This window comes from Cupressus sempervirens, chromosome 10 (genome assembly GCF_028749045.1).
Source record: "Cupressus sempervirens isolate cs-2001-9-10 chromosome 10, ASM2874904v1, whole genome shotgun sequence".
In the NCBI taxonomy this organism is placed as follows: Eukaryota; Viridiplantae; Streptophyta; class Pinopsida; order Cupressales; family Cupressaceae; genus Cupressus; species Cupressus sempervirens.
Window position 1 is genome coordinate 463,099,673 of NC_143127.1, and position 18,692 is coordinate 463,118,364.

At 31.7% G+C, this 18,692-nt stretch overlaps 1 protein-coding gene across 2 annotated transcripts; it reads left to right on the forward strand.

Annotated features, from left to right (window-relative positions):
* Positions 1-16,332: 16,332 nt before the first annotated feature.
* Positions 16,333-17,989, forward strand: LOC149534701 (uncharacterized). Of its 2 annotated transcripts, none has more exons than XM_089806741.1 (4): positions 16,333-16,535; positions 16,973-17,175; positions 17,320-17,366; positions 17,447-17,989. In XM_089806741.1, the coding sequence occupies exons 2-4, from the start codon at positions 17,094-17,096 to the stop codon at positions 17,666-17,668; spliced, it is 351 nt and encodes a 116-aa protein (XP_089662867.1). In that variant the 5' UTR covers positions 16,333-16,535; positions 16,973-17,093; the 3' UTR covers positions 17,669-17,989. The 2 variants fall into 2 exon arrangements, with proteins under 2 accessions (XP_089662867.1, XP_089662866.1); XM_089806740.1 differs by lacking the exon at positions 16,333-16,535 and adding an exon at positions 16,644-16,799.
* Positions 17,990-18,692: the final 703 nt, after the last annotated feature.

Below are 18,692 nucleotides of genomic sequence, written 5' to 3' on the forward strand. Positions count from 1 at the left end.
TGTCATATTCAATGAGAAAGTGTTGTACAAAGTTCTATTGCAGCAACATGAGAAGAAAGAAGATGATTATGTAGTGCTAGATGATACTCCAAAAGATGATGTTCTAGAAATTCCTCATGACCTACAAGAACTACAATAACAAATACCACACACACTAGTGAATGTTAGATGGTCAACAAGGCTAAGTAGACCTCCATAAATATTTTCTCCCTTGTTGTATTCTATTTTACTTACTAATGTTAGTGAACTAGAGTGTTATGATGAAGTTGTGTAGGTGGATACTAAGTTTCAGTGGGAGTCTACAATGGTAGAAGAAATGGACTCCTTGCTGAAAAATAAGACTTGAGAATTATTCAAGTTTCTTGTAGGTAAATGAGCTTTCCATAATAAATGGGTTTACAGGTTGAAAGAAGAGGATGGAGTACAAAAAATATTTAAAGCCAGGTTAGTTGTAAAAGGATTTTCATGGAAAAAGGGCATTGATTTTGATGAGATATTCTTTCTTGTTGTAAAAATGACTTCTATTCATAAGTTGTTTTAAGTCTTGTGGCTACTGAAGATTTTCATTTGGAGCAGCTTGATGTTAAAATAACCTTTCTTCATGGTGATTTGGATGAAGAGACATATATGGCACAAACACATGGATTTGAGGTCAAAGGAAAGGAGAACTTAGCGTGCATATTGAAGAAAAATTTATGACTTGGAGCAAGCACCTTGGCATTGGTATCTTAAATTTGAGAGTTTTATGCATGAGCATGGATATAGTAGGTGTCATTTAGATCATTGTGTTTATTTTAAGAGGTTGGATGATGAAAACTACATTATGTTATGTTTATATGTTGATGATATGCTTGTAGCTGGGTCTAACATGGATCACATTAAGGGGCTGAAATGCCAGTTAGCATATACATTTTCTATGAAGGATTTGGGGGCAGCAAAACAAATCCTTGGTATGAAGATTTGCAGAGATAGGATGAATAGAAAATTGACATTATCTCAAGCTAATTATATTGTGAAGGTGTTGCAACATTTCTGTATGGAGAATGCTAAAGCTGTCAACACACCTTTACCTAGTCATTTGAAGTTGACTAAGGAGATGTGTCCAAAAATACAAGAAGAGGAGGATAAGATGTCCAAGGTACCTTATGCTTCAGCTGTAGGAAGCTTGATGTATGCTATGGTATGTATAAGGCCATATATTGAACATGTAGTGGGAGTCATTAGTAGTAGGTATATGAGTCATCCAAGAGTTGAGAATTGGGATTCAGTAATATAGATTCCTGAATATTTGAGAGGTACATGCAATAAGTGTTTATAGTTTGGGACTCTACTACTAATTTACAAGGATATGTTGACTCAGATTGGCAGGGGATATTGATACCAGGTAGAGTACTATAGGTTATATAGTTATTGTTGGTGGGGCAACCATGAGTTGGGTTTCTTGATTGCTAAAGGTTAATGCTTTATGCACTACATAGGCAAAGTATGTTGCTATTACAGAGGCAGCCAAGGAGATGATATGGCTTTAGTTCTTCTTGGAAGAATTGGGACACCCTAAGAGGGATAATTATTTTTGTCATAGATAGTCAAAGTGCCATTCATCTTGTGAAGAATTCAACTTTGCATTCAAAGACAAAACATATATAGTCGCGGTACCATTTCATTTGGCCAGTTTTGGATGACAGACAGTTAAAGCTAAACAAGATACATACATATGACAATCTAGTAGATATGCTTACAAAGGTAGTGACAAGGGAGAAGTTGAACTCCTCTTTAGCTCCATTTGGTCTTCTAGACTAAGTAGAATAATTGAACAATAGAATCCAAGGTGGTTTGATCTAGTGGGAGCCCCATGGAGTAGAAACATATCTATTGAATTAGTCTCCAAGTGGGAGATTGTTGTCTAGTGTGGAGTCTAATCAGTCCCCAAGTGGGAGATTGTTAGTTTGCGATGACTAATTAGGAAAGTATTGTAAATACTTCATAATTCTCAAAAAAAAATTCTTAACACGACTGACATGTTTGTACTGGCCAACATCTGGCTGACATGTTGTAACACTAAAGTGACAAAACTACTTGTGTAAGAGTACTTAGGGTTAGGTATCTTTGATAATGTGTAATGTGAAGTTGCTTCTTGCAGTAGTATTGAGTTATAAGGGGTTACAGATTGTAATTAGGTTGTAATTACTGGACTGTAATAATATTGGACTTGTTGTTTGGTGGACGTAGCCCAGGGTTTGGACGAACCATGTTATATCTTGGTGTCTTTTGTTCACTTCTATGTGATGTATTATTTTTCTAATATTGTTTATATTTGCATGTAATTGTTATTTCTATCTAAGGTTAATCCTAACAATATCTAACATCTCTTCCATCAAAATATCAAAATTGGCACTGGTTTCATCAGGTGAGGCTATAGATGTTGATCCTTCTGATGAGCATGATAGGATAGAATTGGTGGGAGCCAATGGTGTTTTCTAAGATGGACTCTTAGATACACCAAAAATTTCAAGAAAGTCTTCAGAGGGTGCCATGTTAACCTATATACTAAACATGCAAATTTTATAATACTAAAATATTTTTCCAACCTCATATCACATATAAAAAAAGGGCCTTAATAGTTCTAGAGAGTTTAAATCAATCATTTTTAGTATGATTTTTAAAACTAAAATGCTTATGTTTTCATGATTTTATTCATTTGAAAAAAGAATTAATATCCAGTGTAGAATCAAATGACCACTAAAATGTTGCAAAATTTACTACAAGTATTGTTATATGTAAACACAAGCATATCATGATAAGGAATGGCCTAAAACATTATTTTAAGAGAAAGCAAATAATACATAGATATGAAGTCAATAAGTACTAGAAAAAGTATTCAACTCTACTATGTAACTATACACTGTCATCTAATCTAGTCCTAGCATGGATGTAGTTGGGCATATGAAAAATTTCTTTAGAATACAACTATTAGGGAAATACACTTCATAGAATTCTTCACAACTTAGAGGTGAAACAAATCTATCATTTATTATACCTCTCTACCAATAGTCACAATCGAATGCTTCAACAATAAACATAACAAGTATTTCTTGAGGAAACATAATTATAGGAAGATCAAGTCTCATGTGCTCTAAAAAAACCTCCTCAACAAGGGGTTTGTGGTGCACTTTATCCATTATATAGTGATCATAGTGTATCTGATATTTTCCCCCTTCAATATTATTAACTATTCCTATGATAGTTCCGAGAAACCAAGCACTTTTGAATCCCTCTTCATCACATCTGACTTCTACCTTCATGTCCACTTGGAAATCTATCTTTTTATACCTTATATATGAATGTCAACAATAAATCATCTTTAACTTTTTTTATTAACAACTAAAATATAACTTATATAATAAATTATTTGAAAGAAACTTTTTGAATTTTAAGGCAATCTAATTCAACAACATTAAAATAAAATTTAGAAATTATTTTTTTAATAAAAATGGATCAAAATAGTTATCATCTTAAAACATTTAACATATAAGTTTTAATAGAAAACATAATATTTTTTACATGAAACTAAGGAAAAATTACAACAAATTTTATAAATTAAGAAGAATCAAATGAAAAATTAATTAAAATTACTTCTCTTAATTAAAAATAAATCCAATCTAATTTATGAATAGTAATATTATGTTTAAATGACTAAAATATGATTTTACTAAATCTAATCTTAAAAATGAATATAAATTAAATAAAAATAATAATTAAAAAACTAACAAAATCTAAGTAAAAAACTAGATCTATTAAACAAAATCTACAATGGAATCATTAATTATAAAACTAAATCTAAACTAAATCTAATTAAGTTTAGCTAATAGGGATTAGTAATGTAAACTACTTAGTGTTGCTAACAAAAAATTAACTAAATACTAACTAAAAACCTACTAATTCACAAACATTTGCATACTAACTAAACAATTTTCTTAGTAAGAACCCATCTCAAAAGTATAGGGAATCATACGATGCTATGATAAATGCCCTATAAATATATTGGAAATTGACCAATAAAAAGAAGATACAAATAAGATAAAACTTGAATATAGACGCGAGGAATAGAAAAATCCCCTTTTTGATATAAAAAATGCATAACAAGTGAAGGAGAGGATTTGGTAAAAGCGTAGTCTCTAAGATACATAAAGTGAAATTATTCTCTCACGTGATGTATATTTGAATTAATTCACTCAACAGTTGAATACTTAATGAAGTGTGATTTCAGAGGTGGTTAACAACAAGCATTTTTTGTAGATTCATGTTACATTGATCATACATTTTTACAAAATCATTCTAACATTCCTTGAAAATTTAATGGTAGGACATTTCTTTGTTGCATTAGAGCTAATAAAGTCAAACAGTTAAAACCAATATGAAATCATCACGAGATTTGGAAGAAATAGTTAATGCCATATATTTAACTAATCTATTCCCACATAGTTTAAACAATTTTTTGGAAGATTATAAATTATATTGAATATAATGGCTTCGCACAAGATTTTTCCTACTATAGGATTTAATAGCAGGGCCATAAATAGAGGCAACCGAGCTATTTGAATGCCCTAAGGTGCATTGTAGAGGTAAATTCGTTCATAAATTTAATGGCAACTACATTTAAGAAGAATATGTAAATTTTACTCAAAATATAATATTCATGCTTAACCATCAAACTCTAATGTTTTTATTGGCTGTAAAAGAAGTATAATATCCATGCTTCTTCTACATGTGAGCCACAGGGTTAGAAGATGGTCCAATATTAAACATTTAGAATGAATTGGAATCGGTGAAAATAAATCTTCATTTAAACTACAACCAAATATTACACATTTCTTGATTGCCAAGGCTTCTTAATATATAATGAAACTAAGAGAGACCATAAATGAACCATCATGTGAAAATATACATAGTAAAAGCAAAATGATAATTACTGGTGTAGGAAATGTAACTAGCTAGATAAAGAAAACTCACATAGAGTGAATATTTCTCACAGTGAAAGAATGCAAGTGTGGTGGGAGGGAATAGCCATTTTTGGATATATATATATATATATATATATATATATATATATATATATAAGATTATTTCCTTGATCTTGGTGCCCATCATATTATAGTGTATGTGTCAATTTTTTGGATTGATGACATATTTGTCTGGGAGACTTCTATTTTCCTTAAGTTTCACCCTATGGCCAGTTTTACTATTCTAACAAGTAAGATGAGATTTATAACTCATTTTATCTTCCATGAGATATTGCACAATGATAAAAAGAAATGTGTTTCGGTGTGTAACAAATGACTAATTGGTCTATAGTGAAGATATAGCTATTAACCAAGCTCAATGTTTTTAATGCATAATAGGCCTCTAGTAATTTCATTATTTCCTTTTGGAAGATTGAAAAAATCTCATCTCTAGCTAAAAAATTAAGGTAGCTTCCAAATGTTTGATTATAGACAATTAGGAATTTTATTGCACCTTTGTTATATCAATTAGAGTACTAATGAAAAGAAATAGATAAACAACCCTTGATTATATTAACCTTACAAATTATAATTCTTCTCTAGAGAAAAACAATGATCATTTTCATTTAAAACTAGTGGTGGATACCAAGCAATAGAGAATCAGGTGTTGTGTTTAAGTCATGAGTATTTGTGGCCTTCAAAAATATGACAATTTTAAAGACCAAAATTAATTATTCATGCCATTTTTAAAGATAATTTTTAATTATTCATCTAATCAAAATTTAACTATCAATTTTATTAATTAAAATTATATAGATATAAATAGTTTTAACATTTATAGTAAATTAAGAAGAGTAATTTTTACTAGTGTGCTCTCATTGAAACACTACCCAATTTATACAAGGCTAAAATATGTAACTAAAACACATACATATAAAATCATTGTAAACTTTTCTACATAGGTTAAATAAAATAGCTGCAACCAGGCCATAAGAGTAAACTAATATTTTGTATTTTATTCGAGTTGAAATATTTTTCAAGTTATATTAAACTAAAAATTGTTAAATTAGTTTTTATTTATTTGATTCAATGGTGGAAGATTTTCAAAAAAATTACAGTAAAAAATATGAGATGTGCCAAATGGCTTTGTATCAATACATAATGTTGATGTAAAGAAAAAAATTGAATCACTCCACACCGTAGAACTTTTAGTTGCCACTATTCTTAATGTGTTTGTTCTATCACTTGCAGTAAATAAAGCACCGACTATATTAATTACTCACTATTTATATTGAAGATACATCCTTCTTGTGTGGAGATAAAAGAAACACACACAATATTTCTATTGAATCCCTCTTATTAATTATTTTTTTAACGTTCTTCATCTCTATCTAACAAATGTATGATGACCTTAGGATATCATTTGATGATCTTAATAAATAAAAAAATTGTTTGTTAAATAAACATTAACAAAATTTCTTTAGGTCAATCAAGTGGCTTTTTCATGAGCTGGAGGAGGTTAAGGAGAAGGTGGGTCAAATGCAAGGAGCCAGGAATCTGACGGGTCTTGAGAAAGGGACAGACCAGGATGAAAGAATTACCTTGGTGGAAAGGAGGATTCTCAACTTGGAAAATTATTGACCACAATCTGTCGAACTAGAGGATCTCATTGCTCAACTCAATAAATGACAATGTCTTGTCTTTAATTGGTTTTCTTTAAGATAGAGGAATGTTGGGGAATGAGGAAGGAAAAGACAAGGGAAAAGCCAGATCTGATGATGAAACTACCACGGGTATCACTTACACTTGTCTGGACCAGGATGTACATATGAATCATCAACAGGAGGCTAAGGAGAACCAGATGGCCTACGAGGCTGCCTAGGTCATGCAAGAGCTAGAAAGAAAGAATGAGGATTAGCTCTTTTCTGTCCTTTTGTTTCTAGCTATTCCTTTTTTGTCTGGCTTTTTGTCCTGGGTTTTTCCTGTTTTGTTTTTCAAAAAATAGTGTGGCCTTTCCTATGGCCTTTGTTGTTCAGCTGGGCCTAGTGCTTTTTATCAGCCTTTAGACTTGTTCTTTTTTGGCTAGGCTTTTAATGCTTATTATCAACCTTGTTTATGTTTTAAGTCTTTGGTTTTAGGGTCCCTATAAAACTTGTTTATCTAATCAAAAACATTAATGAAATTGCTCAGCTATGTTTATTAGCACATGCCATGCAGAGCACAAAATCTATGCAACATATTCCTAACATTTCCCTGCAACACCCATGATATTTCATATAGGTCTGTGATATTATTCAATAATGAAACAAAATCAATGTCTAGTAAAGAAATTCTAAACAATCTCAATTTTTACATTATCTATGTGGCCCACATCACTACAAAATGTAATGATACACATTAACAATTTATATTGATGGTGCTCACTACTACCAAATGACTCCCCAAACCTACAATTTTTATGGACATTCTCAGATTGGTTCCAACAACATTCCTACAGTTCCAAACACACTCATCTTTGGAAATTCACACTTTGAATCTTCCAAGGGGATGTATTATTATCTATCATTTCTACTTATCATACGCTACAGAGCTTGAAATTTGTATAGAATCTTCTAATGTTATTCCCTCTTTTCCAGTGTAATCTATTTCAGCTATTGTCAATGATACATAACTGATAACTAACAATGGGAATTTTTTTTTCATGACACTAATTTCTTGTTTTATGACATAAGACTCTTAGATTGTCTAAATAATCTAGCTAAAGTCTCTCTAGGGTAAGAAGCCTACTAGTTTAAATATAAAAATTGATATTTGCAATCTTATTAGAAATAAGTATAGATATGTGGCTATCATTGGAATCTTCTCTATCATTTTCAATGATAATAAACACTCGAATACTCACAATAATTTGTTTGAATAATCCAAAAAAATTATGCACATAACATTTATATCATTTCACAACTTCAAACTTCTTCCATCCAGTGAAGGTTCATAATTATTATGCAACGATTGTGAAGTCTTTATGACAGTTTATCGATCTAATGGAATAGGATCCATCCAATCATATTTTCAAGATTTCTTGAATCCAAATATTAAGTTCCTAATTCCATTTTACATGATCATAATTCCCCTCCTTGGAAAATTAAATATTTCAAACATTTCAACACATCCACATTAAAAGACAAAATCTATCGTATTCTAATTATTTCCAGCAAACAACCTACTCTGATACAATGTTAAGGTACGATCATTGTAACTGTAATAGTATTACCTGTAAGGTTTGTCTTCCAAAGGAAATGATCTATCTTGAATTTGTATTATGGATGAGATAAGGAGAGACATTGTTGTTTAGTGTGGAGCATGATTAGTCCCCAAGTGGGAGATTGTTAGATTGTGGTGACTGATTAGGGAAATACTGTACATAATCCATAATTCTTTGTTGAGGTTTGAGGCTGGGCCCAGCCCTGAGCGGGGATTTGGGGGCAACAACCCCCAATATAGTCAAGGTCGATAGGCCATGGCTATCTGAGGGTTTGGGGGCAGAGCCTCGAAAAAATAAATTTGGGCCTTATTTTATCAAGATTTTGGGCCGACATGTAATTATTAATTGTAACCCTAAAGTGATAGAAATACTTGTATAAAAGGGCTTAGGGTTAGGGATTGTTTCATAGTAGCTGATACAAAATTGGTTCTTGCGGCAGTATTGAGTTGTAAGAGATTATAGATTGTAATCAGGTTGTAATTACTGGATTGTAATAATATCAGACTTGCTATTTGGTGGACGTAGCCCAGGGATTGAGTGAAACATGTTAAATCTTGGTGTCTTGTGTTCTTCTCTATGTGATCTATTATTTACTAATATTGTTTATATTTGCATGTAATTGTTATTTCTATCTATGGTTTAATCCTAACAGACATGTCATGTACGTCATGGGACATTTATATTCACTAACACACATTGTTTCATTATTTATGATTAGTAATTATTGTTGAGATTATGTGTGTTGCACACATTGCATAATATTATTTATATTGTATTAGTTAATTTTATTATGTAATGTTGCACCTAGGAGCACCTAGATGGATGCACAAAATGTAGATATTCCCATGGAATATTCTTGAGGGGTTTTAGTGATAATAATATTTAATGTAATTGTTTAATATTGGAAAAAATAATTAAATGCCCAATATTAAATGTGGGTCAATGAGGGTTTAGTAGCACACAATTTCAGTACAAGGTTAATGTACAATACCACTTGTTGGTTTTGTGGGAGCTTTCTACTATAAAAGAAACCACAAGGGTAGTTGTAGAGTAAGATAGTGTGAGACAGGTTAGCCAAGGGAGTATTATGAAGGTTTAAAGAATGACGTGTGGATTCATTCTTGTTCACATGGATTGCTTAGTTGTGGGTATGGATTTGAAGGCTTCCATGTTTTTATTGCAATGCTATTTGGCATTGGATGCTTTTGGAGACTAATTTTTTTCTCTTAATAAGGGTTTCCTAACAGTATAGCTTGTATCATATTTTTGTGGTTATGTTGTATATTCTATTGCATGTGGATTCATAATGTTAATTTAAATTTCAAATCTATTGTGGGTTATGTGGAAACAATGATGTTTTTGGTTGTAAGTTTCCTTACAAGTGGTGTTAGAGGTATGGTTTTATTGTGTAACCCTAGATTGAATCCACAAGAATGTATGAAAGAATCAAAGAAAGAGAAATATATATGAACTTTGTAGGTTGTTTATTGTAAATATGAGGGTTTTGGGTTTGCTGTTGTGATGGGTTGTTGGCAGATTTTGGGCATGTGAAATTGTTGGTCAAAAAACTTATTTTTGTGATGTTTTATTTAAATGAAGGTTCTAGGGAGGAGTTTGCAAAAATTAGATTTTGGGCAAAAAAAGATCACACTATTGGACCCAAGTTGGCCTTTTGAAAATTTTTGATATATGAATTGCCCTAGTTTAGCCATGTTAAGAGAAAATGAAAAAGGTTTTTAGTTGTAGACCATGACAAACATCAAATTTAATCCCATCATAATTTTTTGTCTAAAAAAAATGCTTTGATGGTGGTTTATATTAGAAAATAGGCTATCTTGTTAAAACAACCACAACTTTTACTCAGGATGTTGGAAGTTGAACTTCTTATAGTTGTTGGAAACATGGTTTAGAGGGCTAGAAAACAATATAGGTTTGATTCATGATTTTAATATTTTGTCAAGTTTAGTGTGCCCAAAAGTTAGATGTTACATTTTTAGTAAAAATTTGGGCATTACTTGGATGTATAGAGTCAATTTTTGGACTTTGAATAGTCAACAAAAAGCTCTTAGAGAGCTCTAAAAATTGGTTTAGATTTGGTGCATATTTGACATGATTTATTTGGTAATATATTAATTTGAAAAGTTTATGATTTATATTAACTATGGTAACATTGTGAGTTTATGACATGGTATATTTTGAAGATTTAGATTGTGATTTCATTATATAATCAACTTATATTTTAGATTGGTTTCATGATGATATGGTTATTAGTGTTTGATTTGGATATGCATGATGACTTGTTAGGTCTACAAGTTGTTTAGTATTGTGAGTGGTCAATACTTACATGTTACATTTATCACTTGGATATGGGTTGTATTTTTTCATTGATCTTTCATTAATGATGCATATTTAGATTGTAGCTTGAATTTGGGTTCTCTATGCCTTTAGTCACATGAATTGCTAGTTTGTCTTCATGTAGAGGGGATGTGATCTTATTGCCAGGTAGAAACATGGTGGAGGATTTTGGTTGACTATTTTATACTATTAGGTTGGATACTTGAGTGTTAGATGCTTGGTTCATGGATTTGATTATGATGCCATAAATTTTGGCACAACACGATTGTATATACATATACTTCACTAATGCTCATTGGTTTGGATTCTTGATTTGGTTATAGTGGTATATCATCTTGGTTGAGGATCATGGTTATTTGATTTCCTCATGAGGAGCTCTTGATGTGCACTTTGAAGTTTTGATGGTTTGATGCCTTGGTTGATTCTTATGTTTAGAGAATGGTTTATATCATGGTGCCATAGATAGCATGGATACATAGTTCAGTGAGAGTTGTGATAGTGAAGATCTAGTAGTATAGGATTGGTTCCTAGTTTGGTTTGTATGTTCTAGATTTGGAAATCTTGGTTTCACTTGGTAGTGACACTTTGATTATGTGTCTGTAGACATGGAGGATCTTTATGTAGGAGCTGGATATCATGATGAGTGGGATTTGTTGGCATTGATATATATTAATTGATTATTTTTAGATGTTGGACGATGTCTTAGATCTTATTGTCACATAAGAATCTTTAATATTTGCATGGTGCACTTGTTGGTGGTGGTTATCTTCATGGTGTGTGGAGATGGTTTCATCTTGAGGACTCATGAGTTTCTTGGTAGAGGTGTGATTTATGCTTTCATTTGACATGTCATTCTTGATGTTAGGATAGTTTCATTATTATATCATGTTATACTCTTGATATACATTTATATATTTTTGACATGTTATGCGCCATGTTCATTTGCAACATGGTATCTCTTTGGTTGAGATGGTTTGGATCATGTTGTCATGTATATGCTCCTGAGGCCATGGTTGGAACTTTGACATTGATATTCATTTAGTTTCTTAGTGTTAAGTACATTGATTATTTGTTGGATACTTCATGATATTTTCATATTTCCTTTGGAGTTGGCATGGATTGATCAATTAAAGGCACTCATGGATACTTAGAGATGGCATGGTGATGCTGATTTCTCTTGTGATTATAGATTTATTTATTGGGATGGTTTATGGTTTCAAAAGGAAGTCCAAGGGGCATTCACCTGATATAATTGAGAGGAGAATGTTTTTAGATTAGTCTTAGATGGAGACCTGTATATATCTTGATGAGCATTCTCATTCCCCACTCATGGTCTACTCGACAGTTTACTACTTGAGAGGTATAACCCATTATTTCTCTTAGGTGCATTATGCTTATGCTTATGTTCTCATTGATATGGATCTTTAGCTATGATACATGAGTTAGTTCTATAAGGTTCCTTTGAGATATAATTTAGCATTGGTTATCTCCTTGTGGATATCTTCATAAGGAAAGGTTACCTAAGGGCCCGTCCCAAGAAAACTAGAAATGAGGAGAATTAGCCCATGCAAAATCCTAGAAAATATAGAAATAATGCTTACAAGATTGATCTACCTAAAGATATAGTCTTTTCTTCTACTTTTAATGCAATATACTTAATTCCTTATAAGGGACCTAATCAAGAGAATGGTAAAGATGTCTCTATGATTACAAACATTATTTCTAAATTTTAATCACTACCTACTAAGCCCAAACCACAAGAAGAGAGGATATTGGGGTCTAGAGTTGCTAAGAAGACCAGGAATAAGATTTACATGGAATATTTGATTAAATAGAAAGGTATATATGATGTCAAGGTTACATGGATCCTTGAGACTAATTTTAAAAAATTGTAAATAGATCAAATGCACTTGTCACCTCTTGTGACTTAAACTCATTTTTATTTGAGAGGATGGTGCATGAGCATCTAGCGGTTTGAATGAGAAAACCCTTTAATTTTGGTTTGCATGACATTTTTTAGGTCAAAGGGTAAATACAGATGGTTTAAAAATCCATTAGATGTCCTAAGTGAGGTTTGGTGAGTCTTGAGTCAAGTTGTGTCTCAATTGTCAAAACATAGCCTAGTTGGCCAAAAGTTGTTAAGTATGCTAAGATTGGGAACTATATGCAAAATGATGCAATAATGAGTAGGAATTCACGTTTTAGTGTTTGACATGCTCAAGGGGTCTAAGGATATCATTCCACATCATTAGGTTGAGTATATGGAATAGTGAAATAAAAGTTGCATATATTGTCAAAAAGTTGCAATGACAACTTTTCCAACTTTGCAATGTTGCATTGACAAGTTTTTTCAAGGTTGTGCATCTTGTGCAAAAATATTTATGGGAACACATAGTTGGTTTTATCAGTTTTTGTAAACATATATAAGACCTTCAAAGTCGTTGAAAAGAGGCTAGGTCCATTTGACACATTTTTCAATACAAAATAACTAATATTTTATTGGCAATTTGTGTACAGAGGCTCTGCAACATGAGAAATTCATGGTTTTTGGATTGGAATTTAAATTTTATTATTGTACATATTTAGTATAATATTATTACTCCCTTTATGTTCTTTTGTGTAGATAGCTTTGAAGTTTTACTTGCAAGAATAAAATTCAGACTATATACTATTGTTCACTAGCAGTTCTAGAGTCTTAATTGAAAAATGCCTCAATCTTGAATTTACACTATGGGATTTTCATGGCCATTGGAGGTGTTCAAGTAGAGGATTTGTATATTATTTTCTAATTGGAGTTTTTTGAAAATATTCAGTTTCTGATTTTTTCCATCAAGCCTTAGATGAGTAGTTTGATAGCTTGACTAGGAACTTGAATGGTGCAGAGACATCTTCTTGCAAGAAGTAGTTGAGAAACAAAATCTAATGATGCAGTTGGGTGTAGTGAGGTCAAGAAGAGATATGGGTGAAATATTAGACTTGGTTGAATCCATTTGGGGTAGTTTTGAATAGTTTGACTAATCCCGAGCTTAGTAAGCTTGTAAAGACTCAATTTAGGGTTTGGTACAATACAAAAGGTTGGAGAGCCAATACATTAAAAATTATTTAGGTCTTCCAAATGGGTACTCTAAATGGCCATTTATTTATATGGTCAAGTTCAAAGTTTTAGAGTTAGAGCCCAAAAACTTGATACATAGGGCTAATCGAGATATACAAGTCTAGTAGGTCTAAAACTCGCAAAGTATGGAATCAATAAGAACATACTTGAAATATCCATAAAATTGGATTGGTACCAATATGTTTCGAATCACTCTCTTTATGCAACACAACCTTGAAATAATATGAGACTTGTTGAACATACTTGCATAGATGAGTTTGTAAAATAGCTTGAGGGTAATCTTGAATTTAGTGGGAGCTCTAGTAAAGAACATTATCAAGAGTCTCATCACCCTAACTTGGAAATATTGTAAACCTAGTAGGTTTTTGAAGGGATCAAGGTTAAAATTGAGTACAAAAGCCAAGATAGGGACTAAAACTAGAGTCTCCCAATCAGACCTACTAATTGATATCTAGATATGGTGATAGCCTTGATGCAAATTCTTATATATTTTCTTTATTGGTGTTGTTAAAGGAATATAACTATTAATCTCTTTTTCATGGTGACTTTCCAATTCAAGACTTCAGGGATTTCACTAACCTTCCTACTAGTGGGCACTATGTTGAGCTATTATATGTGATAAGTGTAGGTGTCATTTGTAATAATATGACAACACTTTGTATAGGTTGTCTAACTTCGTCAACAATATAATGTTGTCTACTCTTTTAGTTTCTATTGACAAGTTCTTGAGCATACATAAATTGTCCTGTCATCTAGTACATGAAGATGATGAACCTCTCCAACTGCTCCTGCTTCAACAATATCCACTAGAGGAAGGTCCCAACAATTGGAAAGTTTAAAACTATTTTGTATTTCTTGTGATGTAATTGGTTTATTTCTAAGAATTATGGAAGGATTGACCTAATTTTCTACCATTCATGGGCCTCTTTTTTTCCTATTCATTTTTTAATTTTTCTAGTGGAGATTGCCCGTGCATTAATATTATTTTTGGGCATATTTTACTAACAAGCTCTCTCGTTTATGAGCTCCTCTAGAGTCTATATATTGTTCTATCTAGGGAGTGATCTGCAATGTTCTCATTAGTCAAGGTTGTGTTCTAAAACATGTTCTTGGTTATGGGGTTTCTTTACAATTATACTTTATCAAGGCTTTTTGTATGCTCCTCATGGTACACATGTACTTTTCTTTCATATTAACAAAATTTTAGTGATTTGAACACTTTTATAAAAAAAGTTATGTCATCAACTTTCAATTGTTTTGTAGTCAACATTAATAGAGATAAAAAGGTTCCGTCAATATTATAATTAATTACGAGTTGAATAGATTGCATTAGACTACTATAATCATTAAGGATTATTGTCTAATAAAATGATAAATAACATAATTTTGATATCATTTTTTCAAGTAATAAAATGAGAAAACTATTATAAATTATATTGATATAAAAAATAAGATTAAAAAGTATGACTAAAGAAGTCCAATATTAATATCAAAAAGAAGATGAGAGAATAAGGCTGAAGAAATCCAAGACAAAGTAATATATACATTTGAGTAGAACAAATCCAACAAAATAAAGGCCATAAAAATATGAATCTTAGAACATTGTCTAAAAACCAAAAGATAAACAAAGTAAAACTAATATAAAAACTACATACATTCATACCTACAGAAACATTTATATCTAGAATAAAAATACATTAAAAATTGAATCAAATTATTTTAATTATCCTTTCATATTAATTCATTTGTTACGACACCCTCCACTAGAAAGTATAAATTGAACGCAATAGATTAGATTTAAACAATTATATGCTTTTCAACAGAGGGGACAAATCAATTTGAATTTTAGTAACCCCCACCTACCAATTATAATGCTTCCAGCATGCTTTGCCCTCCCCAACTACTTATCATTCAATTATCCCTCCATATCTTGTTTTATTTTATAATACCATAATTCTTCCTATCATTAAAATTTCAAATCAGTAAGACAATCTTAATGTCTGCATCATACTCTAATGTTCTATATAAACAATTCAATTTACACACCGACCCCTAAAATCAAACTTGCGTACAATCCTCCTTTTTGACTTCTAGTCTTGTGGAAAATTATTAAATGTAGGGCATGACGTCCTGATTGTTCTCCACTATTGTCCTCCTGTTTACTTTTCATGTCTCAATCTCCTAGACAGCATTATCACTCCCAAAACAGCAGAATAATATTTAATGATTATGCCCTCCAATCTCATAGAAAAGCAGAAAGGATTGGAATATTACCGTTTGGGCCACAAAAGATCAGCCCACATTAAAAAAATGGGAGTAAAGGAAGAGCCAAATTGTGTATAGTAGAGAGACAAGATAGTGAGTGGGTCATGGTGAGGATGAAGACAATTAGCAGGAATAATAGAGTGAGTGGGCATGTTGACAATGAAGATAATGAGCACAAATAAGAGAAGCACTAGCATATTTATATTATGGAGGTGCAATCAAGTAAGCTGGTAATAGACATCCACCAAGTGTTTTTTATATTTTTTATCAAGCTATATAACTATTCTCTTCCTAAGTGCACATAATTATAATACATAAAAAGTGAATACTGTATTGTGTTAGTGGTCTGCACAAGACTAGAAGAAAAGTGAGGACCAAATTCACCTGCCTGGAAGATGGGTTTTGCTTTTAAAATCCAGATGAAAAGATGTTGTGAAAATGAGAGTGATGCTGATGCCATTCCTTATCAAATGAAAATGTGAATGGGCACATTACAAGGAATATGGAGCCAACTTTGAAAAGCACTAATACCATCATGGTAAAGCACTAATTCCTTCTCAATCAAGAGATGGTTGATATTGATTGTTGGATGTCATATTCAGTCTTCTAGCTAAGCCCCAGGCATGAACTCATCATTGGTATCAGCTATAAATTTTCTCTAATCTTTTTTTTAATATGGGCTCGTATTTCTTTGCAAGTAATGCCCAAGAAGAAATGCAAACTTCTCAAGCATGAAAGAAAAGGCTCTAGCATATATATTTTAAGCCATGGTTGAAAAAGAAAAGAAAAGGGTGTTAAGGGTGTAAGCTTCTAGCTTTCTGGTTTTTTTCATTAATGTTTTAGATCACATTATGTAATTTATTATCAGAATGATCAATAGATGAATAGAGGGGTGGTTCAAGAATAAGAGTGAAAGAACTTATGGTCGAAGGCTTCTTGTGATATATGAATAGTTTTTCTTTATCAACGTTTCAGATCATACTACACAATCTATCATCAGAAAAGAGAATAGATAATCGCGTTACGGATTAGCTGACTAATAGATGAACGTAGGCGCAACTACAGATCATAAGTGAAAGATTTATTGTTAAAGGAAATGAAGTCTGGAGTTGGGGTTGCACTAATTGGGCTCATGATTTTCAGCTCTTTGCTGGTTGCTGAATCATCAAGCTGTGCAGGTAAAATATCTCACATTCCCAACAAAAAAATATCAATCTCATAGATCTATATTTTTAGTGCCATCATAGATATATGCATTTGATTCTACTTCTGAACTGTATCAATTTTTTTGACAAGTCGATATATACTTGTTTCTAGAACAGATAGACAGTGTTTGAAGTCTGATATGCACTCTGATGCAAAATCTAAGGTATGTGTACCGACTGAGTAAGATTCTTAATCAATCCAGTTAAACATGATTAAGTTAAGATTATACTTTTATTTTTGCAGGAGGGTACTCACAACCATTCATCTGCAGTAGCAAGCATGACCCATCATGGGAATGATAACACAAACAATGCTGAGAATTCCATGGATATGGAAAATAAGGGTATGAGTAGAAAAGAAACAAAGGAAGAAGAATCTAAAGAGTTTGAGAATCAGGATTATCGTTCATATGATCCTTCTCCTTCTTTCAGAAAACCCCCACACAAGCTCATTCCCAATCGATGAAGGATGAGGACTGTGTGAGGAAAAACAATAGCAAATATGTAAGAAAATAGTATGTAATATCAGTTAATTAGTTTAGTTATACACTAAGCTTATCATAGCTGTGTTTTCTTGTAGATATCTTGTAGAGATCGGGGAAGTAGATATTTAGAGTTTATCAAAAACAGCTCCCATGTTACAGGGAGTTGCGATCAGAGATCAGCATATTGTACTAGGAACTATACGCCTGAAACCCTAGAGTTTGGCTTTTGCATATAACCTTATACAGGATCTAATGACTATTTTTGTTTTACTACTATATAATAAAGTGGGGATTATAAATAACTTCTCCTCATCATTAATGATGTCTAGCTAGAGCATCTGTTGTCTTTTGTCTTTTGTATTTGATAATAATGAAAGATACTTAGTATTTTGTAGTATTTAATAACGGATAGCTTAAACATCACATACTAAGGCTTAATTTCTATACTAAAGTGTTAAATAGTCAAAGTTGACTTATTTTTCAAAGCTTAATTTCTTCCTTAGTGTGTGATGTTTAAGGGTACCTGTTTAATAAGACCATGTTCCATGGTGCAATAGTTCTTATCCATTCATTATAAGTAGTTTCGCAAATTTACTCTTCTAAATTTTTTTTCCTTGTGAAGTATCTACATATTTAGTCTCTTGAATAGTTTGCAGTTGTTTTCATTTGATTGTTAAACATTCAAATGGAATTTACATGATTTTTATTGTAAGAATTTGAACTGATCAATATTTTTGTTACAAGTAAAATATGTAATTTGTGACTGGTTAAGGAATATTATTAATATTTTAATAAATCAAGTATTGTAGTAGGTTTTTAATATTTTTCAATATTATGGAAAATATTAAAAATATATTGAATATTTATTAAAAGTTTTAACTATTTAGTGATTAGAATCATACAATTGTGGTTAAATATGAAATAAGTTAGGTGATGGAACTATCTATTAGATATTTAGGGAGTGGGAGGGGAGGGCGGAGGGCGGAGGGTGGAGTGGGGAGCGGG

Bases quoted from the DNA above. Each gene is read 5' to 3' on its own strand.
- LOC149534701 (XM_089806741.1), top strand. From the start codon at position 17,094: ATGAAGTCTGGAGTTGGGGTTGCACTAATTGGGCTCATGATTTTCAGC. The intron at 17,176-17,319 runs GTAAAATATCTC...TTTCTAGAACAG, and splicing joins TGAATCATCAAGCTGTGCAG to ATAGACAGTGTTTGAAGTCT. The intron at 17,367-17,446 runs GTATGTGTACCG...TTATTTTTGCAG, and splicing joins ACTCTGATGCAAAATCTAAG to GAGGGTACTCACAACCATTC.